The sequence below is a fragment of the Erpetoichthys calabaricus genome, chromosome 3 (assembly GCF_900747795.2).
Source record: "Erpetoichthys calabaricus chromosome 3, fErpCal1.3, whole genome shotgun sequence".
NCBI classification, from domain to species: domain Eukaryota; kingdom Metazoa; phylum Chordata; class Cladistia; order Polypteriformes; family Polypteridae; genus Erpetoichthys; species Erpetoichthys calabaricus.
The window spans coordinates 189,978,512-190,001,903 of NC_041396.2; the positions used below are offsets into that span (position 1 = coordinate 189,978,512).

The 23,392-nt window shown below is 37.3% G+C and overlaps 1 protein-coding gene across 1 annotated transcript in view; it reads left to right on the plus strand.

The window, feature by feature from the left end:
* The first annotated feature begins 17,162 nt into the window (after nt 1-17,162).
* Nucleotides 17,163-23,392, plus strand: part of ostm1 (osteoclastogenesis associated transmembrane protein 1) — a 42,226-nt gene continuing 35,996 nt past the window's right edge. Inside the window, exons 1-3 of the mRNA XM_028797623.2 lie at nt 17,163-17,592; nt 20,488-20,602; nt 22,309-22,400. Of these exons, the coding sequence (XP_028653456.1) occupies nt 17,269-17,592; nt 20,488-20,602; nt 22,309-22,400 (531 nt within the window). The 5' untranslated portion in view covers nt 17,163-17,268. The remainder of the gene's footprint in view (nt 17,593-20,487; nt 20,603-22,308; nt 22,401-23,392) is intronic.

A 23,392-nucleotide genomic window follows, 5' to 3' on the forward strand; every position in this document is an offset into this window, starting at 1 on the left:
CTTAGAAATAGGATCCTAAATTCACCTAAATTGTAATTATTTTTTATGTTTGTTCTTCTTTGGAATGTGGAAAGAATACAAAAAACACAAAAACATCCTAATGATTACACTTTGACAACTGATATATATATACTGTTTATATATATATATATATATATATATATATATATATATATATATATATATATATATATATATATATATATATATATATATAACTTTAAAGCTTGGTGTCGATATATTGCGGAGGGACAACTTTATTTTCCCTGGCACACACCCACTCACTCAACCACCCAAAGCTTTTTTTCCAATCACTGGAGGTTTTATTTTCAGTTCAGTGGAGCTGAAAGAAGTCAGCTTCGTGTCTTGTTATGAAACAAGACGTCTCTGGCTGTTGTTTAAGGAGCAGTGAGAGGTGATAGATGCAGGACTATGTCGGGCGGTATCAGCGCTATGCCATCTCTGGAGGCGACCAGCAGTGAGGAAGTCAAAGCCCTCTTTGTGTCGCTTCTTCTGGCTGCGTGTTTGTTAATTATTCCCTGTCTGTGTTCACAGATCGAGCCACCCAGTTTACACAGACAGCCCAAAGCCGGCTGCTCCGTACCAGCGTCGCATTAACTGCACTTTCACCCGAAACGTGTTTTATTGTACTCGGTTAATTTTGACTATTGAATGCAAATTGTACGGTTACGGCGACAGAAAAAAAATCACAAAACATTATTTTACTTGCCCTGTTAATAACATGAATGGCACAGTTTGCCAATATTTTTAACAAAAGGTTGGATTTTATGTTTACAGAATTGAAATCAGCAGAATTCCTTTCATAAATGTTCCCTGCATTGATTCTAAGATTTTGTTAACGCCAATTGAGGGTTCAAATGCTGTTATGTTTGATATTAATACTACAGATTTACGTTTGCGACTTTTGACAACTCGACTGCACGGGAAGTTTGTGGGTTATTCCACTCACACCAGCATCATTTCCCGAAAGATTTAGTTAAAGTACTGCATGACACCATAAAATAAAAAGTAAGGTACCAGCTTTAGACTGAGCATCACTTAATGCAACCATGCACAGACACGGGCTAGAACATTGGAGTCGTTATTCTTGCAGTTTTTGTCGGAAACTCCCACTTAAAGACAATTATCAAATGCTGGTTTCAATCAGGAGTAACCACATATGGGAATCGAACTAAAACATTTGAGATGACAGTGTGGTTCGCTGCGGCAGCGAGCAGCACCACAGCCTTCTTATGTTTGGCAAATATTCTACTCGGCTGATCTGTGATGATGAATTCGGTAACATGATGCAGATGTGAAGTGTTTGGACTGTTCTTACAACACTGTGTTTGCAGGAGCACGATTATTAAGTGACAAAACGTTTTCGTCATCTTATTAACATATACGTATGAAAGTCGAGCGTAATAAAAACTACACCTCTATCCACTTGCACAGCCTGCTTAGACCAGTACCACCTTTACGATCGGTCTGTCGATCTGTACCAAACGCTGCATCGTCGGGCTTTAGGCAGAAATCGGCCGAGGACGCCCCCATATCGCAGTTCCAGTTTACACACGCCTACAGTCATCAACTTTCAGTCAATTTAAAGGTGTTAATCAACTTAAAAGCGCATCATTTGGGGTTTGTAGAAAAACCGGAGGATTCGGTAAAAGTACGCGAAAACTGAGAGAAGTTGCGCAAAGGCAGATCAAGAGTAGTTAAGCACTGCGGCACCGTGTTACCCACTCTATATAAGACCTTAGCTGCTTTTCGAAGAATAGGGCGCGACGAACCCTTCTGGAAGGACAAGAGATGTTGTGCGTAATTTCATTCTGCTACACTTGCGGTACACAGAGCCCCGACGCGACTGTAATTCAAATTAATGAAATACATCGCTTATCTGAAATGGTGGAAAGCATTTTTGATTGGCGTGCCATGAAATGCGCAATAAACGTTAGACGTCGATGATTGTATCCACTGTTATTTGTATGGAATGCAATTAATCGCTTGACAGTCGCGAATTATTTGCTTCACTTCACTGAGATGCGCTGTATTTCAGATAGATTAAACGACTGTTCAAGTGATCAGTGGGACAGTTGCACTAATGAAGAAATATCCAACTATTATTATTATTATCGGGCCCGGTTAATCCTGTTCAGGTTTGAAGCGGTGGGGTAGAAGGGTGAGGGTGTTATTGAGGAGTTTCTGGTAGTAAGAACCAGCTTTGGCGATCCTTAGCCGGACATATTCATACACTTAGTTAAACTCAATTTACAAGTCTTACATTGATAATGCTTTCAAGTCCTTGGAGAACCGAAGTGAAGACGGGGGTAGGCTACGAACGGAACACGTATATGCTTGTCTGGGTCGGGATTCGTAGCTTATAAAATATAAAAATCCCACTTAGCCAATCACAGAGAATTATCAATCAGACAAATCCGTTGTGAGTGTAGATTAAAGATCCGAACCTGCAGCCGACTATACGGTGCATATACTCCAATGTCGCGCTTACCTGCATTCTATCTAGACATCATCTGATTTGATGTTTTAGATGTGTAAACCAGAACTGTGCCTAAATAAACTGACAGTGGAAATTTATCGATATACCATGCGATATACACACATTTAAAGTAACAGAATGAAAGTAACAATATGTCTCCAAAAAGGAAAGAAACGTGTGTTTTGCATCACTATTTCCAGTTCGTCAACTCTATTCAGTAATCGTTTTCCGTCCAATATTGCCTCAGAATGTTGCATTCTCCATATAACTTACAATATCCATTCGTTTTCTGATATTTCTTTTGTCATCTTCCCATCCCTTTCTTTCTTTATTTCCTCTGCATAGTCACAGAAATCGACTTGGAGTACATGGCTGTTCCCAACCCCGGCCTGGATGACAGTCAGTCGCAGCAATACTCCTGCACACACCCTGCCAAACTATCATACCCCGATTCAAATTAGATTTGTAAATTTTCATCACTACTTGTTACTTCTGAAAAGCCACATTCCCCAGAGAGAATCAGTACTGATACGGGGAGAAGACACGAACTCCATTCAGGGGAAAGCAGGGCCCTAATGAGGTGAACTGAGAACCAGAATTATCAGATAATATAAGAAAGAATGCGAACAGTCTCGGGGAAAATAAAATGAAATAAAATAAATGCCCAATCGTCACGTTCTCAAGTTTAAACGTTACAATGTATAACAAAAATAAATGGTACGTCTCGATCGCTTTGCCCGAGAGCATCAGGTATTAGGGAAGCTACTCTAAAGTGTGAAGTGAATGTGTATGTGCCTATGCATTTTGGAAAGTGACTCTCATATTTAACTTTTTCCTACCAGCTTCCTTTTTTACATATATACTCGACTCTACAGAAAAAAACAAGAAGCTGTTTGCCAAAAGCAATTCGTTATTCTTATTTATCTTTTTTTTCACCCGGTGATAAAAGCAAAGTTGGGAGCATCCACTTTAAGTGAATGCGCTCCTCTTTTCCCCCACATGCCGTTATTATTCCTCGTCTTGATGAGTTTCTCCGGCACAAATCAGTTCTTATAGGCGCAGAATAGCAATCCCTTGATCCCCATCAATTGTCATCCAGAGTTTGGGCCACTTTGACCGCCAGTAGTGGGGAAGTCAGAGCTAATCCTCTGAAGGAATCACGGGAAAAGAAAAGCAACAATAACCAAGTCAAGCGTAAAAAATGAAAGAGAAATCTCTATTATCACTCACTACATTTCCCAGCTATGTACTGAAAAATCAGCTAGTTTGTCATTCGAGTCAGACACCCGAGGAAGAATATGAGGTCGTGGTGGGTTGGTAGACTCACACGACGTAGAGAGCAATATTTCAGAGCAAAAGGCCTCGCATTTGCAAAATCCCCCTCACATCCAGCCATAACCATTAAATACAGACTGACTTTATTTTGTATGGAAAGCAAAAAACAAGAAAAGAGGCACAGTTCTGGTATAAAAGAAAGAGGTTTTCGGGGATTAAGACTGGCTAAGGGGATATAGAATAACTTCTGCATAACTTTACTGCTATTTTTCCTTTTTTCCCCTCTTCTTTTTTGTCCATTGAGAAAGAACTGGAGGAAAAGGCAAGAAAGGTTTTGAGTTAACCCCTAAAGAAAACGATGAGAAAGAAAAGACGCTGGTTAGTGCTCAAACCTAATATGCTTTTAACTGCTAGTAATTGTAATAAATGTGTGTGCGTGCGTGTGTGTGTGCGTGTAAATGTGTGTGAGTGTGAGGAGAAAGAAGAGAGAGAGAGAGTGTGTGTGTGTTGTTCTGACCTTTAGAGGTGCAGGATTCAATTCACAGAATGCTTTCTGAAGTGACAAACGTAATGCAAATGTAGGATTAACTTTCATCGCCTGTCTTAGCTCGCATAAAAAAGATGTAAGTATTGCACCATATATCCCCCATGATTGTGTCGCTAGCGGCAGCACTTTGAACTGGACAGAATTATGACATTTTCATAATTACTAAGCGGAACATAATAATAAGTACCTTGATTATATATTAATCAACCTCCTATAACTAACTGAAAGTGTTCTATAAGTTAATGTTTTAAAGCGACACTTAACTGTTCTCTGAGTTGATTTGTTTAATAAATCCCATTTTAAAAACTAGGCGGGAATGGAAGAGGGAGAGTTGTGAATATATATATATATATATATATATATATATATATATATATATATATATATATATATATATAATTTATAGTAACCGATTTTTCTGTTGAGCGTTCTAATTACGTCCCTAGACAGCTAAATCGCTCGTATAAAATGAACCAGCACAGTGTCAAAGTAACTGAAAAGTTTATAGATGAAAAGCGTAGATCCATTTATACAGTTAAAGTATTAATATAACGCTGTAGATTTTGCTGTAAGCGATCATCACAAACAATTGATATTTTCCTGTACAATGCTCTGCACGCAGTACGGATTTATCTTTTGTTATCATTTGTCATAAATTCATTAGCTTAAACAAAACAGAAAAAAAAACAAACAAAAAAAACACAGATGCATTATAAATCAATTGTTGCCTTTTTAGGAGGAGCTGCTTCATGTTAAAAGCAAAAACAAAATGCAGTCTTAATTTTACACTGCCCTAAATGAGAACGGTGTCTAAATGAGCTTTCATCTGACACACGATCCTGTTTACCATAATAATGCTCCTTTTTAACGAAATATAAGAAGATGCGGCCTTGTATTTAGTAAATACATTCTGCGGGCGCCAAATCTCCTATATTGTCATTTTCTCTTGAAATACATTATCTTTAAGGGCATAGGAAGTTAATCAATTAAAAAATCAATGTCTTCTTTGAGATGAAGTAGAAAAACCTAATATTCAGATTGTCATTTTTATTAAAATAATCACTCCTTTTGGAACATTTTGAATTGTTATGTCCTTGCTCGGATTTACATAAAAGTGGGGTCTTTGCATCATCCCTTCTCTTAAAGGGTGCTTGAGAAGATGGAGACACTTTGCAATCCTAATTAGTGATTTTTGTCCTCTTGTTACTGGGCTCAGCGTCTCATGCAAATGAACTCTTCATTGCAGCCACCATTACCACCGCATCAAAATTAACTGACTGTTATCTTTAATGATATGCCGAACTTCTCTTAACCCAGCTATCTTTTATCTTGATTACTCTAATCAATAAAAAATGATAAAGCTGCATTCAAAACTCTATTGGCTTAAAAAAAACTACTGGAAAAAAATTTGAAAGCTTTCTGCATGCTGATTATTTATCAGAGAGATCTTCAGATCAAACTGTAGCATCTCTCCATAAGCAGGTGATGTCAAAGTTGTAGGCATTTTTGAATGAACATTATAGACTTTAGAGAGCTTCTTTAGTGCTTCTATTTCCGCCTTTCTACCATTGATAAAGCAAACTAATAAATACGAGAAGAAAGAAGCAGTAATTGCATTAATTCAAACGGATATTTAAAGTTAATACGTGCTTTAAACTTTACCCCGGTGCCTTGTGCCTGCCTGACACTACTGAAACCGTTCCTTCTCTATATGTTATGTAAAACTGCAAATGAAAAGTAATGCATTTTCAATCATTTTATATTTAAAATATGCAGTGAAAGTATTTTCAAATATATATATATATATTTTTAATTTACAATTAGGGTGTTTCACATACGGTTTATTAATATGAATTTTGGCATAAAGAAACGTATTGTAATTCGCCACAATTAAAAGACGCGTGTACAATAACATTTTTAGACAACACAGGCTGTAAATTTTATTATCAGTTTTTTTTAAATAAAAATATTGTTGAAATTGTATGTGTAAAATAGCGGCTAATATCCGTCTATGTTGTGTTGTTAAGCTCATTAAAATTATATTGAAACTAATGAGCTCTTCTTAAATGTATTTAGTATGATTTTCAACGTTTTTATTCTGTCGTCTTTGATGAACTAAACAGATGTGCCGAAATATTATTTTAGATCTATCCGTGTTTTAAAATACGTGGTTTTACTTCCCATTATCTGTGAACAGAGTATAGCGTCTGAAAGGCTTTCGCAGTGGGTAATGCGCTTTTTTCTCAGCTTTTCAGGTATGTATTTCAATATGTCACATATGGCCGAATCCGTTTGACGGGAACGTGAATAATTCAATTAGTCGCATTTCTAACTTGCTAGAGATGGAAAACAGAGCCATCAGAAGTCGCAAAAGGTAACACAGGCATTTATTCCCAGTGCCTAGGGGGTACTTTAGAAAGACATCAGAATAATTTACTCTCATCCTTTACTTAACATGATGACTGGAGGATTGCGACGGACGGTAAGTTATCAAGAGCCACTAATTTCACATTAAAGAGACAATTGACTGCAATGGGTTGATTCAAGGGTTTTGAACAATTAACACAATCAGAATTTGAGCCCAGATCATTTGGCTCGACAGTGTAATTATTGTTCCCCCCTCGTACACACATTTGAAAATTGTCGTCAGTAGGGAAAAGACAATTGGTAAATACGTGAGGTAAGACGGTCGCGTTGCTCCTAAGAAATGTCCATTTGAGGGTCTGACTTTTAATATGTTAGTATGATTTGCATCAGTTCTTTCCAATATGTATATTTAGAGGCAACGTTTAAACTCCTGTTTGTTGAAGATTTTAACGACCTTCCACCCTGTCCTTTTACTTCCTCGACTTGTATAGTGGCATGTATTGCTCGATGTCATAAAAATACTTTATTAATAGCAGGCGTTTCAATTTAACTGCATAACACAATGTCTAGCGCTGAAATGTGTTGTTGTGTCTAAAAGGCCAGAGACCGCGATACTGTCCCCTCTTGAATTTGTTCCCGGTTGATGAGAAAGAATAACTCGCTGGTCTCAGTTTCTGCCATTTACAGTTACAGACGCTTTACCTGCAGCCAGGCGTGTGCATCACATCACAGTAGCACAAAAAACACACATATGAAATTAAAGTATCATTAATATTAATTTGACAATTTAAATCGGACAGAAATGCGACTCGAACAAGCAGTGAGTTTTTTTTATCAACGTCTGTTGCACAGTATAATTCCTCCACCTATTTCCATTTGCTATATTTTATTCACTATTGGGTTTAACACAGAGATACTAAAAGTGAAAGAAATAGAAAAGTATTTGTGGAAATATGTGGAGTATTATCTTAAGTCGCTAAGATAATAAAAATGACTTCTTCGGGGGACAGAAAGCATGATGGCAGTTCTTAGCTTTCGCCATTCAAATGCTATCGTTTCACACTGGCAGTCAAGTGTTTTATATTACGCCCACGGTTATACTCGACACAGATCTATCCATCAATTTTCTAACCCGCTTATCAAGTTAAATGCATTAAATCCAAAAGACTAGAGGCGTTGTAATAGAAAGCGTAATGAAAGCGCAGCTTGGCAAAGGCAGTTTAATTGGGTGTTTAGAGTCTCAGTTTCGTGCACAGTTATTTTTGAAAGTGTAATTAATTTGATTCGTCATATGGCCATGGCTTTGCCCAGTCTGCTTCATCTATAATGCAGCTCAGGGTTGGTTGCTGGATGCCTTTGGGTGTCTTCTGCGTTCTGTATGTCACTCCTCAGGTTTGCTTCCGTCAATGGCTTCTACGGATTCCCCCCTCCCTTGTGTGTAATTGGCGCAGCTTGGGCACGTCACATTGTGCGGTAGAGCACTCGGGGAGTAAGTGAGGTGAGGGAGATGCACGGGTGTCGAACCTGCAACCATGGTTGGGAATGCCAATACCTGTTTTCTGTCATAGCTTCGATCTTCTGCTCGTCTGGTAAGAGAAACACCCAAATGGACTTTATTAGTTCTGTGGACATAGTGGAGTGGGAAGACCTATGACATCTCTGAAATTGCTGAAAACAACATCTGCCAAAACCTACCACCCCCAAAGGAGGTGAATGCAGCAAACCCCCGAGTGAGGAGGGGTCTGGCAAAGAAAGTGAAGGATAAGGTAGCAGGGAGACAGGCAGTGACACAAATCATGAGCAATGGATGAAGCGGATGAGTGACTTGAGTCATGGGATTAATGACTGAGGCATGTCACTGCCCCTGATGACCATGTATGAAATAGAGAATGGGATGCCATGAACAGAGGTGGACAGGAATTTAGTACAAATGGTCAATGGGTCATGAGGGACTGTGACTGGCCAGGGATATTTTGCACTACAAAATTTGTGTTTATCGTTGAAAGAAATGAAGGCCACATAGACTACTGACCCAGATGAGAGGACAGTTTGAAAAAAAGCAATGGGTCTTGGCTAAGCGCTTGCATCTTTAATATATTTGAGGGTTGTTTACTGGGAGTAGGTGAGGTCAAGTCCTTTGAATCTTTCATTGTCTCTTATGTCCACTTTTTACTGAACCATTAAAGTCTGTATCACTTATATAACAGTATCTTACCTGTGTGAAACTCCATTAAACAGGTCATACAGGAGAGATGCTACTATAGGGCAGACTTGGGTCCAAGTGCAAGCAAATGTGAACCATTCATCCATCCATCCATTGTCCAACCCGCTGAATCCGAACACAGGGTCACGGGGGTCTGCTGGAGCCAATCCCAGCCAACACAGGGCACAAGGCAGGAACCAATCCCGGGTAGGGTGCCAACCCATCGCAGGACATGTGAACCATTTCTGAAAGAAATAGTTTTAATATCTTGGTAGAAAAAACAGAAAGCTTTGAAGTATTTGTTTGGGATTCTGACTCCACAATATTAATCAAGGCAAGCTTTAAATATTTGATTTAGAAAGAAAGAAAGACCCAGGGCACTCTTTGACTCTATCTGCATTACAACTGTTATTTCAACATGATGCTGGTGTTTACCTTTAAAAAAAAAAATTCTAGCAACATCATTTAGAAAGCCTTTGTCTTCTATTATATGTGTATCTTTAATACATTTTAAGATATTTTTATATTTTATTTTAAGACAATTTTTTATCTTTTACACTTGAACTAGTGTATTAACAACACTTTGTAATAATGCAGCAAAACAGAATTGAGAATGGAAGAATGTTCATAGTTAGGAGACCCAGGTTTACTTCCTGGATCCTCCCTGCATGGAGTTTGCATGTTCTCCCCGTGTCTGCATGGGTTTCCTCTGGGTGCTCCAGTTTCCTCCCACAGTTCAAGACATGCAGGTTAGGTGCATTGGCGATTCTAAATTGTCCCTAATGTGTGCTTGGTGTGTGGGTGTGTGTGTGTGCACACCCTGCGGTGGGCTGGCGCCCTGCCCAGGTTTTGTTTCCTGCCTTGCGCCCTGTGTTGGCTGGGATTGGCTCCAGCAGATCCCCGTGACCCTGTAGTTAGGATATAGCGGGTTGGATAATGGATGGATGGATGGATGAAGAATGTTCATCTCTCTGTAAAGATAAAATATTTTTGAATGAATTATATTAGAAAGTGTCTTTTTATATAGTTTTGTGAAAATAAAGCGTTTTATATGTCAGTGGGACTTTATATACCTTGAAAATGTATTGTGAAGCTTTTATACAAAGACACCCAAGTTTTTGTCAATATGGTGTATACATTTTTGCAACATTTCATTTTAGCAAAAATATGAAAGACCAAATTAGTTATTTGCCATCAGAAATTTTGAAAGGCAAACATACCACGTGCCTACATATTAAGATCACAAACATTCATATTTACAGTGCATCCGGAAAGTATTCACAGCGCATCACTTTTTCCACATTTTGTTATGTTACAGCCTTATTCCAAAATGGATTAAATTCATTTTTTTCCTCAGAATTCTACACACAACACCCTATAATGACAACATGAAAAAAGTTTACTTGAGGTTTTTGCAAATTTATTAAAAATAAAAAAACTGAGAAATCCCATGTACATAAGTATTCACAGCCTTTGCTCAATACTTTGTCGATGCACCTTTGGCAGCAATTCCAGCCTCAAGTCTTTTTGAATATGATGCCACAAGCTTGGCACACCTATCCTTGGCTAGTTTCGCCCATTCCTCTTTGCAGTACCTCTCAAGCTCCATCAGGTTGGATGGGAAGCGTCGGTGCACAGCCATTTTAAGATCTCTCCAGAGATGTTCAATCGGATTCAAGTCTGGGCTCTGGCTGGGCCACTCAAGCACATTCACAGAGTTGTCCTGAAGCCACTCCTTTGATATCTTGACTGTGTGCTTAGGGTCGTTGTCCTGCTGAAAGATGAACCGTCTCCCCAGTCTGAGGTCAAGAGCGCTCTGGAACAGGTTTTATCCAGGATGTCTCTGTACATTGCTGCAGTCATCTTTCCCTTTATCCTGACTAGTCTCCCAGTCCCTGCCACTGAAAAGCATCCCCACAGCATGATGCTGCCACCACCATGCTTCACTGTAGGGATGGTATTGGACTGGTGATGAGCGGTGCCTGGTTTCCTCCAAATGTGACGCCTAGCATTCACACCAAAGAGTTCAATCTTTGTCTCATCAGACCAGAGAATTTTCTTTCTCATGGTCTGAGAGTCCTTCAGGTGCCTTTTGGCAAACTCCAGGTGGGCTGCCATGTGCCTTTTACTAAGGAGTGGCTTCCGTCTGGCCACTCTACCATACAGGCCTGATTGCTGCAGAGATGGTTGTCCTTCTGGAAGGTTCTCCTCTCTCCACAGAGGACCTCTGGAGCTCTGACAGAGTGACCATCGGGTTCTTGGTCACCTCCCTGACTAAGGCCCTTCTCCCCCGATCGCTCAGTTTAGATGGCCGGCCAGCTCTAGGAAGAGTCCTGGTGGTTTCGAACTTTTTCCACTTATGGATGATGGAGGCCACTGTGCTCATTGGGACCTTCAAAGCAGCAGAAATTTTTCTGTAACCTTCCCCAGATTTGTGCCTCGAGACAATCCTGTCTCGAAGGTCTACAGACAATTCCTTTGACTTCATGCTTGGTTTGTGCTCTGACATGAATTGTCAGCTGTGGGACCTTATATAGACAGGTGCGTGCCTTTCCAAATCATGTCCAATCAACTGAATTTACCACAGGTGGACTCCAATTAAGCTGCAGAAACATCTCAAGGATGATCAGGGGAAACAGGATGCACCTGAGCTTAATTTTGAGCTTCATGGCAAAGGCTGAGAATACATGTGCTTTCTCAATTTTTTTATTTTTAATAAATTTGCAAAAACCTCAAGTAAAGTTTTTTCACGTTGTCATTATGGGGTGTTGTGTGTAGAATTCTGAGGAAAAAAATGAATTTAATCCATTTTGGAATAAGGCTGTAACATAACAAAATGTGGAAAAAGTGATGCGCTGTGAATACTTTCCAGATGCACTGCACTGTATTTGAGATACTTTATATCACAATCCTACAGGTTTAACTTTTGGTGTAGGTGTCACTTCACTTTGTACACATGGTTATAACATTCCATAAAATCAAGTCAAATCTAAATTAAATTGAAATCAACCCCCAACCATGAAAAAGAGAGGAAGGCCAACAGCCTCAGTAAAACAATTGAGAGTAGTAAAGAGAGAAAGGAGTCTTTTCCCCCAATATGAATGCTTATTCTAAAATATTATTGATTAGGTCCTGCCAGGTTTTAGAAAAGTTTTGAACTGATCCTGTAAGTGAGAATGTGATTTTTCCAATTTCAAATAGTATATACAGTAACATCAGTTACCCACTGACTTAAAAGAGGAGAGTTAGGATTCTTCCAGTTGAGCAAGATAAGTCTACATGCTAGTAGTGAAGTAAAGGCAATTAGTTTGTTTGTTCTTCTCCACTAGAAGCCCATCTGGGAGTACACCAAACACAGTTGTTAGTGGGTTAGGAAGGATTGTGAAGGAAGGGTCTGTCTGATAGGCATTTAGAAAATTTGTCCAGAAAGATGTTAATTTGGTACACGCCCAAAACATGTGGCCTAGTGAAGATGGAGCTCGATTGCAACGTTCGCAGGTTGAATCTTGCCCTGGAAACATTTTGGACAATTTTAAGCGAGATAGATATGCTCAATAAAACATTATGAGTTGAACAATTGAATGCTTTGCACATATGGAGCTAGAGTAAATTGTGTGTGGCTGCCTTCCACTCCTTTTCTGAAATGTTGAGTAAGAGATCCTTTTCCCACTGTACACTATAATCTTCAAATGGAAGGGACTTTAAAACGTTTTATATATTATAGAAATGCTGTCTGAGTCCCCAAGATTAATCAGTATCTCTTCTGGAATAGAAATAGGTGGGAGGTGAGTGAAACTGGGCAGATTTCGTTTAGCAAAGTTTTTAATTTTGAAATAATGGAAAAATTGTGTTGATGGGAGATTAAATTTGGAGTGTAATTGTAGTAGTCTCTAAATGTGTGCATTATATTTTCATGGCTAATGATTCTATCTCCGTCTGTGTTGTTGAATACTGATATCGCATTGTGAACTTCCCGCTTATGGATTTGTTGTACTAAGATCTTGTTAGCCTTCTCTCTATGTTCATAGTAATAATGTCACAATTTAAAAATGAGTTGTTCTGTTTCTTTTGTTGTCGAGCGGTTGAGTTCTGATCGCAAAGCCTGTTTGTTCCTAAAATGTGCCTCATTTAGAGACGTGGCATGTTAGTGCTCTATTCTGGTAATTTCACTGATTAACTCTGATGCCTTCTTGGTTTTATATTTTTGTGGGAAAGATATGAGATAAAATGTCCTCTTGAAAAATGCCTTCAAAGTATCCCTGCAGAAACCTCAGAAGATGCATTTGTCTCTAAAAAAATCAGTTTGCTTGGATATAAATTCTGTACAGTTCTCGTCAACTAATGGTAGAGGGTTAAGATGTCAGCTACAAGGTGAGTGTGTAGGGCACAGTGATTTGCGCTCTATGATCAGAGGGGCATGGTCAGAGATAACAATAGCATTGTATTTGCAAGATTTGATTGTGGGAAAGAAATTGTTATCTATAAAGAAATAATCTATTCTTGAGTAACAATGATGTACTGGTGAGAAGGAGGAGTATGCTCTTAATTATGGATTTAGAAATCTCCATGGGTCTGATAAGTTATGATCAATTAAAATCTGTGTGATTATTTTTGCAGTGTTAGATGTTGTGAGCCCTGTAGCTGAAGACTTATCCAGGTCTGGATTTAAAACACAATTAAAGTCTCCAGCCATTATAATTTTGTGAGTGTTCAAGTTAGGAATGGATGCAAATACGTTTTGGATGAAGTCTCTATCATCCATATCAGGTGCACAGATATTTATAAAAATCACTTTACAATTAAATAAATTACCCATAACCATACATATCATCCTTCAGGACCTGATACTACAAATTAAATTGTTCTGTGAATTAAGATTCCCACACCTAGTTTTCTTTGTATAGCTGGAGTGGAATATTTGGCCAGTCCAGTCTCTTTGCAACCGAAACTGATCCTTGTTGATTAAGTGAGTCTTCTGTAAAACTACTATCTTGGCATTTAGAACTGTTAGGTGAGAGAATACCTTCTTTCACTTTAATTCTTGATTGAAACCTCTGGCATTCCAGCTTAAAGAATTTACTGTTTGGTCACAGAGACATTGCTTCTGAACTTTTGTTGTCATTTTATAATCTTAAATTAAGGTTGTACATTATTACATAGGATAGCTTTAACTTGAATTTCCAATATTGCAAGAGGTTATGGCTTTGAAGCCTATTGTTGTGTTGGCACTTACAATTGTGGGGATGAAAAGGATAGATCAGAAATAGATTACTCTCTTTCTTCTTACTCACATGTTCCTTTATTTTTTCCTCTATTTTTCTCTCAAAGCTTTAAAAGTTACCTCAAAACAATAACTTACTTCTCTGAGTCTTTAATATCCTGAAACAGCTTCTCATTTGTCATGTTTATGTCCTTTATATTTTTCATCATCCATTCATTGTCTTTCCTTCTATCCTTTGTATTCTTCTTTATATTGCTCTTTATCTCATTTATGCCCTCCCTGAATGTAGTAGTTATTGCAGCGATTGTTACGTTCAGCTTGAACTGTTCATTTTGGTCTTCTCTTTTGCTCCGCGAATGAAGTAGCAAGCCCAGTCAGAGTCAATGCCGCTGGCCCCTGATGGGTAGCTTGCAGCACGGAAAGTAAGGCCTTTTTCAGTTCCAATGAACCTTCTGAAATCAACGAAGTCTCCTGGCCCAGCTAACTTGCATTTTTGCTCCCACTTTTGCTCTCGGGTGGAGGTGATGCTGCAGTGTCAGGTCACGGGAGATCCATTGTTTTGCCTATCTGTTCCAGGTCAGTCTCTGCCAGACAGTATCTTGAACTTGAACTTAAGGCCTGTTTAGACTTAGATGAAGCTTTAGCTATCTCTTCCATTTCTTTCTGAGCCTTTTTTCTGCCAGTCATGCTTAGATATACTTGTATACGCTGTAATGAAGCCCCTCGGGTTAAGTAAATACTGGATATTTACTTTTTTTTAAAAAAAAAAAAAAAAGGAAAAATAACACAGCTGCTAACAGAGTTCCGTCTCAGACGTCCATCTCTCAAAATGGACGAGACTAAAAGACTTGTATTTTTCATGTTTTTTATTTGTTAATAAACCCCCCATGCTCTCCAAAATTCTTTACATGTACATTTGCATTTTCACACTTTAAATGGGGACCCCAGTTCATTCAAGAAGCAGTACTGGCAGTTATTTTTTTCCACTTCAAGCACAAAACAGCGCCAAAAGTGAAAACATTCAATTCATTACCTGGACTGCCTAAATGTGCAGCCTGTGAACGTCATTGCTATTTGAAATAAGTTAAAGTAAAATGCAATGTGTTAGAACTTAATTGTCTGCCTATGGCTATGGCAAGAAAAAAATTCAAACTTGAAAATACAACTGATGAAAAACACAAAAAAAAAATACTTGAGTGAACAACGTAAACAAGAGAATATCTAAAAATGATAATACTCAGATTTCATGTTATTCCTGCTGATTGCCTGTTTCACTTTAAAAGAATATACTTACCTGTAAAGTTGTGTTTTGCAATGACAATCAACAAAAGCCAAGTTACTAGGAAAATCAGAAAAAGCAAGAATTAATTTATGGTTGGAATACTTTCCTTATGGACAATTGTAAATAGCGTGTTAAAGAGTAAGCCGCTCCAGTAACCTAATATTATTATTATTACATAGCAGATGACTTTATCCAAGGTAACTCACAACACTTAAAATACAATTGATATTTCCAATTGATGCTCAGTTAGTGAAGTGATGGACTTGTGGCCGCACAGTTTCAATGGAATCTTTTGTCAGTTGAACCCACAACCGAAGAGTTTGAATTCCTAGGTCCAAAGCCTTAACCATAACATCACACTGCCTGACAATAATATTAGCCCTTTGTAAAAAAAAAAAAAAAACATACAGGAAAGCACTTTGTTACATAGTAAATCTGATGCAACTGATGGCACTATAACCAAAGTCCATTGTCTTATGCAGTTTCCCAGGTGAAGCCAGATAACACAGCTAGTGTAAGTATAAATGCCTCATAACTCATGTGTAAAATTCTGCGCATAAACACTAGTCTGCAGAAACATTGAAAGAATAAATGATGTTTTGATTGTTTTTAACTGCTCGCTATAGCCAATGACAATGCCAAAACAAGCTTGGGTGCTGTGTATCTAGTCAAATAAATACACAGGTAGTTACAATGTGCAGAAAAATGCACTAGATTATATTTTTCATTAAATATAATAGCATGCATCTAATAAACAAATTAGTTATAAATGAGTTTGAAATTTCTGTTTAGATTTTGTTGTAATCTGTTTCTGATTGTGCCATTCATGACTGTAAATGAAGTATACTGTATGATGGCTTGTGTAGTCAACCTGTAAAATCCCATTTGCATTCTGACAATTTAAGGTATATTTTTGAAGTTATAATAGAGCAACCCTTTTGTTACTCTCATAATGGATTTATCACCAATCTTGGTGGCATTCTTGCATTGTTCATTTGTTATACAGTACAGCCTTATTCTCTGCTAACACTTTCCAAACAGGGCTTCCTATAGATTAGAAGTTCATGGGGTCTAAACCCAGGCCTGAGAGTTAAAAAGATGTAAGTGATCAGCTGCTCAAACAAGTGATGAATGGCTAGAATACGTGCTTGTTTATTAAGGCCCAAAGGATGATTTAATCAGCAATCCACTGTGTAAGTGGCAGAAGAAACTGACCATCCTCAATTTGACTGATCGGAGCCACAGTGAAACGTCACAAAAATGAGCATAAAACTAAGTTAATATGCTCTAGATCAAAATGGTGTGACAGTAGTAGGCAGGTCTGCCTCATATCTTGAGGAGGCTGAACGTGAATCTGGGCATAGTCATTTTTAATGTGAAATATGCGTGTTCTCCCTGTGTCTGTTAAGATTTTTAGGCATCTCTTAATTGTGCCCGTAGTGAGTGTTTGTTCCGGGTTGGTCTCGGTGTTGCTGGAATAGCCGCCCTTCCCATGAAAACACACGTTTAATGGAGTTTAAAAGATGGCTAGATAAAATGCCATATCTTATACAAAATGCTATTGTGATGCTTTAAATTTCAAAAAGTTGATAACAGTAACGCTGAATGAGCGAGTGTTGTAATCAAAGCGAAAAATCTATATCTAATAAATCTGCCGGAGGCGCGTAAAGAGCAGAGAGAAAAGCAAAACGCCACAGGCTCTGTAGAGGATTGTCACGTGGTTCTGCCCATGGTCGGTCGTATGATCGCTCGAAGAGCTCACGTGATAAAATGCGCCTCTCGAAAACAGGAAGTGAATTGGCATCAATGCTGTCCTGAGTTGCCTGTCTCAGAGCACGGAACAGCGCAAATCAGTTGTCTCAACAAGAGTAAAATGCGGTTTACAGACTTTATTATCTTAGCAGTGTACATAGGCCTTTCAAAAGCACTGCAGCCTGACGGACTTGGCTTGCCTGTAGCGGAGTGGAGACAACGCGTGTCTCTGTCAGAGTTGAGCCTTTCAGCAACTGGCTTTTCTGACTCCTTCCCTTTGTCGATAGACGACAGCCATTGTCAAGCTTTGTCCGAAAACCTCACCCAGAAATGCAACGCATTTGTGAACTGTACTTTGAGATATGCCCAGCCAGTCGGGGTCTGTTTGAATTGTTACAAGGAGTTTTATGACTACAAATCCTTGTACCGCATCATCTCTTTACCGGTAAGTGCACTCGATACGGAATAACTAAGCGTGGATTTTTAAAAAAGTAATCGTGATTCTTTACATTTTATAGACTTCGGACCACTCCAATGGTGTCTCTTTTCAGAGATGATTTAAATGCTTCTGTAGGGTTTTCTCTCTTTTAATAACCCAGTCAGATACTTTGGTAAAGTTGGTCCGAGTACTTCCCATTAGCGATTTCCATCAAGACCAGCTGTTCCTCTTTTTAACGCAGATGAGAAACTTTACTTATGACACTGACTCATCCCATGTTGCATCGTTTAACACTTCATTAGTGCACATCACGATACAGTTAAAAAAATATTCACGAAAGCGCGCTAACTAAAGTTATGGATCCAATTCCACAATCCAGAAGTAGCTCGGTCGATCTGTCAGTCTTACTCATTTTTGTTCAGTAGGTCTTGATAAATCCCATTATATTAATTAACTGACTAGAATGAATACCGATTTTCGATTTGCGGTGTTATTTTAACATTAACTTGGGTTAAGAATGTAGTTTTTCAGTCATTTGCTTTCAGTTACTTTTACTTACCTCATTTGTGTGACCATATTTATTTTAAAATCGCTGGTGTTGTGTCCTCAAGGCCCCACTTTTAAACCAATTCGTAGACATTAATTATATTTTCTAATTGTAGGATTAGTGTACAGTACACAACTTCCATCAGTTCGTAATTGTTTCCATTCTTTGTGAAAAGTCCCAAATGAGAGCAGTATCGCCTCATAAGCGTACACATGCACACATCACAAACAATATAAACTAATAAAGATGTAAGTTTTACCAGTGTGTAAATTAGTCAAACGTTTAGACATCCCCAGAAATGTTCGTGTTTTTGATAGAAATTGATACATTTTAATTTTGTCAAGATACCATTACAATGATTTAAAAGTACAACCAAGACATTTTGGGTGTTGCCCCTGCCTTTTGCTTCAAAGAACTGTGTTGTAATTTATTTAACATATAAAAGCCCCACTTTTCTGTAGCCATTCTTTCAGTGTCCTTAGGGCCAACACTCTTGCAAATATATTTGCAAGTTGTAAAAGGTGATTTATGAACGCTTATACTAGTGCTGGGTGGTATGACCAAAATTCTATATCACAGTATTTTTCAAAATTATACCAGTTTCACGGTATTGGATATTTTTTTTCCCATGCATGAGTGGATGTTAACCACATTTTCCACTGCAATTACTGGCTAAGATTAACCAATTCCACTGTCATGAGAATTGTACATTGTACAAAAAAACATTTTAATGTGCACACAAGTATTAATACAGGTTTGCATGGCCCCATAAAGTTTTCAAGGGGGTGGCACTAATGAAGAGAAGGAATCACACTGTATGACAGATGCAGTCAAAATATAGAACCTTTTTATTGAACAAAGTTTGCAAACAACTTAAACTAAAATTTTGACAACATATTTTCAGCTATCCAAAGAGGCATTTAGACTTAGTAAAATATCCGGAGGTGCTTGTCAAAAGTTGTATTGCTAAATATTTTTTGTAAACCAACTACGCTTTGTTAATGTTAACAATCTCTGTCCACTGACATGTTAAAGTGACTTTTTAAACAACTTTGCTCTCATTAAACTGCATAATATTTAAACTAATAAATAATAACAATAAAATAAATAGTATTACTGGAAGTTGCACTATTATTATTACTTCCAAGACTTCAAGCCCAGGTGCATTACACACTATTCACCAAATAAAAATAAAATAAAATAAAACAAGTGCAACTTGATGATTACATGTTTACCAACTGAACCATCATTAAGGCAAACTGCATTAATATGGACCTTGCTTCAAGCTAAGCTATATACATAAATAATAAAACTGCAACTTGCGTTTATAATGCTATTTGTGGTATAGCCCTACGGAAGCGTATTAGGGCCACAGTGAAGAAAAAAAAAATACGGACACAGTGAAGAAAAAAAAAAACTATACATCGAGATTAAAGTTGACATTTCCACTTTATTCTCATAGATTATTTTGTCATTAACGTAGAATGTTGTAAACTAAACACAGATATTCAGAAACAGTTGGTAGATTACAGCAAGAAGGAATATTACAATACTGTGTCTTTAATTGCTCTGAACAGCATGATGGGGGAGAAAGTATCCACATATGCAATGATTATTTTTCTGTCACATGATATGTCTGTCTCTGTTGTGTTTGTATACATTAATAGAGTGTTTTCAACTGCAGTGGATAATGTCACAGTGGTGCGCCCTCAGTGTCCTGCATAGTACAGTATTGCCATTCACATTTTGCTTTAAAGGAAGTGTAACTTAAGTTCCTTATAGATCCATAGCTAACAGCTCAGTAAGGCATTTAAGCAGGAAGTAAAAGGACAGCCTCTTTTTGGAGCAATGGCTGATGTTAATGTAGAAAACAAAATTTGGATTTGTGCTTCAATAGCTTTATAGATAGGGTCGTTATTGTCACAAGTGCAGTACAATGAAATTATTTCTTGCTTGTGTTGATCAACATATGACCCATGTTACTACAATACAAATATTTTTCATTAATATCTACAATTATTGTTACTGAAATAATAAAAGCTTACAAAAAACTTGTTAAATTTTGTATATTAGTACAATATATTGAAGTTATTTTGCAGTGTTTTGATTTATGAATGTATAGTATTACTTATTATTAGACATACAGTACATTTATTTTATGAAAGTGACATTTTGGGTATATTGGGTAATGAAGCCTGAATTGCAATTTGATTTGTATCATGAGCTAAGTGTATTGTCTCATGCTGAATATTAATGAATACTGCATTTTTTTAATTGATTTTGCTCTTTGCAATTATACAGTGTTAGGCCACTTGCTAAAAAGTAGTATACTGACATTTATTTCTGTTTTTCAGGATAAAGGATCTACAGACAACTGCAGTCAAATCCTTCTAAAGTCAGATCGGCTGCAGGTTTTTGTGGTCTTTAATGATTTTTTTCATAAGCTCTGGGAAGAATCTGAGTGTGAAAGTAAGTTAAAGTTTCTAAAACAAAAATATAGAATAGCTGAATAAACAATTAGCTACTTTTTCGAATGAGTCAATGGCTGTTTTCTTTGGCACTTTCTCTTTCTTCTGTTTGACCTGGTGAGGTTCTAAACGCATTAAAGAACACAACAGGCTTTTTAGAATCAGTCACTAGTGTTTCCCGAGAAATTTCTGGCCCACCTGAAAGTTGAGTTCCCTCCATCATGTCCTACCTTTGTAAAGTGATTCATATGGGAGATATCTAGAGAGCACCCTTATGAGACACTGAAGCCTTCTCAGTTGGATCCCAGCTTATTTCTTGACGCAGAATAATTGCTTAGTGTAAATGAGAAGACACTCATTTTACACATTTGTACTGTCCATCCCATTTTCTTGGTCATTATACTAAGTTGATGATCTTAGATGAGGCCAGCACTGTAGAACAGCATACAAATCAAGTGCTTTGTTAATATACTTGTCATCTGCCTCACTATCTACATTTGGCACAATACATGCAAAATTGCAGCCACGTTGCAGATTATTTAGTGTTCGTTATCTTATCATAATGCCTGAAAAAGACCCTCTAGATACTTGCATTAAGGTCCATTAAGGAATTTGTTTGTGCAGCAGTTCTTACTGTAATACAGGTGTGCTGTTTTAAACATCCACAGTTACATACAAGTCAAAATAACATGAGTGCTTAAAAAAAAAAAAAACAAACTTAATTTCTGGACAAATTCCTGTTTCTGTAAGCATACATGGCCCTCCTATTGAGTGGTGCATCATTGCTGTTATGGGTGGAGCGGTGTGCTTTGATTACAAAGGGGATATAGGAAATGTCTGGATTGGCATGACTGTTCTCCTCAAGTTAACAGTCTTTTCACATATAATCAAAGCAGAGAGTCATCTTTTGGTCTTTGTGTCTGCATACACATTGTATGATGGGGATAATTTACAAATATGTTATTAATTTGGAATTTAAGTTTTGAAAAGGCAGCAACCAGGTCTAGCACTTAGACAATGCAGTTTGTACTACATGCTAACTCAATAAATTTAGCTTTCCTGTTATGATTGTTGATTGATAAAAGAAGAATGCTCGGTAAATACAGTACATTGTGGTGTACCATACAGTAAAGACAATTTACAAAAATCAGGATGTGTATAAAGAGAGTGTCAAATTTTTACGAACTGTTCCTGCTTTTGGTGATAAAAAGTTTGACATCAAGAAAAAATGATTTCAGACCTTGTAACCAAAAATATTTCAATGACAACAATATAGATCTTTCTATAAACAAATATTGAAAAAATAATGCATGCCTCTGCACTCATCTGTACATGTCACAATACTACTACTACTAAAGCATCACCATGCTAACAGTGTATGTAGTACATAATACCTCTAGTACTCATTTTTTTTGTTTTTATGTCATATTTGTATAAATTTAACTAGTTTCATAATTTTTGTGAATACAAACAAATTTGCCTTTAAAGTAGCTGATATGTACTGTGCCTAATATATTCAGCATTGTATTACAAAGCACAAATGAATATTGTTGCTCTGATTAAAGAAAAAAGAAAACAACACACTCCAGGACTTCTGAAGTAATGACATTTCTTATTTGTATGGATTTATTTTATAATGTAAAGTATATTTGAGCATCCTTCAAGATAAAAATATATTAATTTATATTTGTACTTTTATCTTTTTAGATTGTGTAAGTGACACCGTGATAAAGAATGATACCCTTTACTTTTTGAATGTTCTTCAGATTACGAAGAGCTGCTTTGATACTTATCAGCAGGTAACCTATATCACCCAGTGCATATTTATTTATTTATTTATTTATTTTTGTCTCCTTATGTCTCCTTTCATACCAAATTTTACTTTGTCTAATCGAGCTTTTGAAGATAATATTCCTATACATTTGTCTTAACTAATATACTGTAGGGCAATATTTTTCTCAAACTTTGAGTCAAGGAATTGTATAAAAACAAGTAAATTTAATCTTGTACATCTTACAATGGCAATTCTTACTTTTTTTTTTTTTTTTTAAGTTCCAGGTGTTCTGATTTTAAAATTTCAAGTTCTTAAATGTTATGTGGTTCTTAAATTTATGTATACCTTAATTCTTATGATTGTTTTCATTGATATCAAATAAATGTAATCGTTTCGTTGAAAATATTTTAACACAGAATATTTATAATATACACATTACAGCAAACCACATTATTTCTCAATAGCTATGTGGCGGTAGGTCTTTTAAACCAGGTAAAACCAGAATATTCCTAAACAACAATGAAAACTAAACAAATTCTTAATGGTGGCATAGTGGTTAATGTAATTTTGTGCCAGCACCCTTGAGCAAAACCCTTAACCTGCAATTGCTCCGTCCTGGGTATGACATTAATCTGCATCCAGCCCTGCATGTAGGCCCTCCAACCTGCAGGGAAAAACTTGGGGGTTGGTGGCAGAATTGGCACTCCAGCTGCCATAAAAAAACTTCGCACTGTTCCACTCCATCTGATCTAGTGTGGTGCCAAGGTGTCACCCGTTGCATAGCTGCACTCGGGTCCTAATCTGGATCCTGAGTCATGTGGTGGGTGCGGCAATGCGCTGTATCAGCGCATGCTCCTAACCTCAACCTCATTTTAAGTTTCAGATGTTGATGTCACTAGCATATTAGCATTTTCTTAAGGCTTTGAGGCCTTATTCATAGAAAAGTAACCTGTTAAAATAATCAGAAATGTAATGTTTGGAAATGTTTTTTACATAACTTATAGAGGAGGAGCTGGT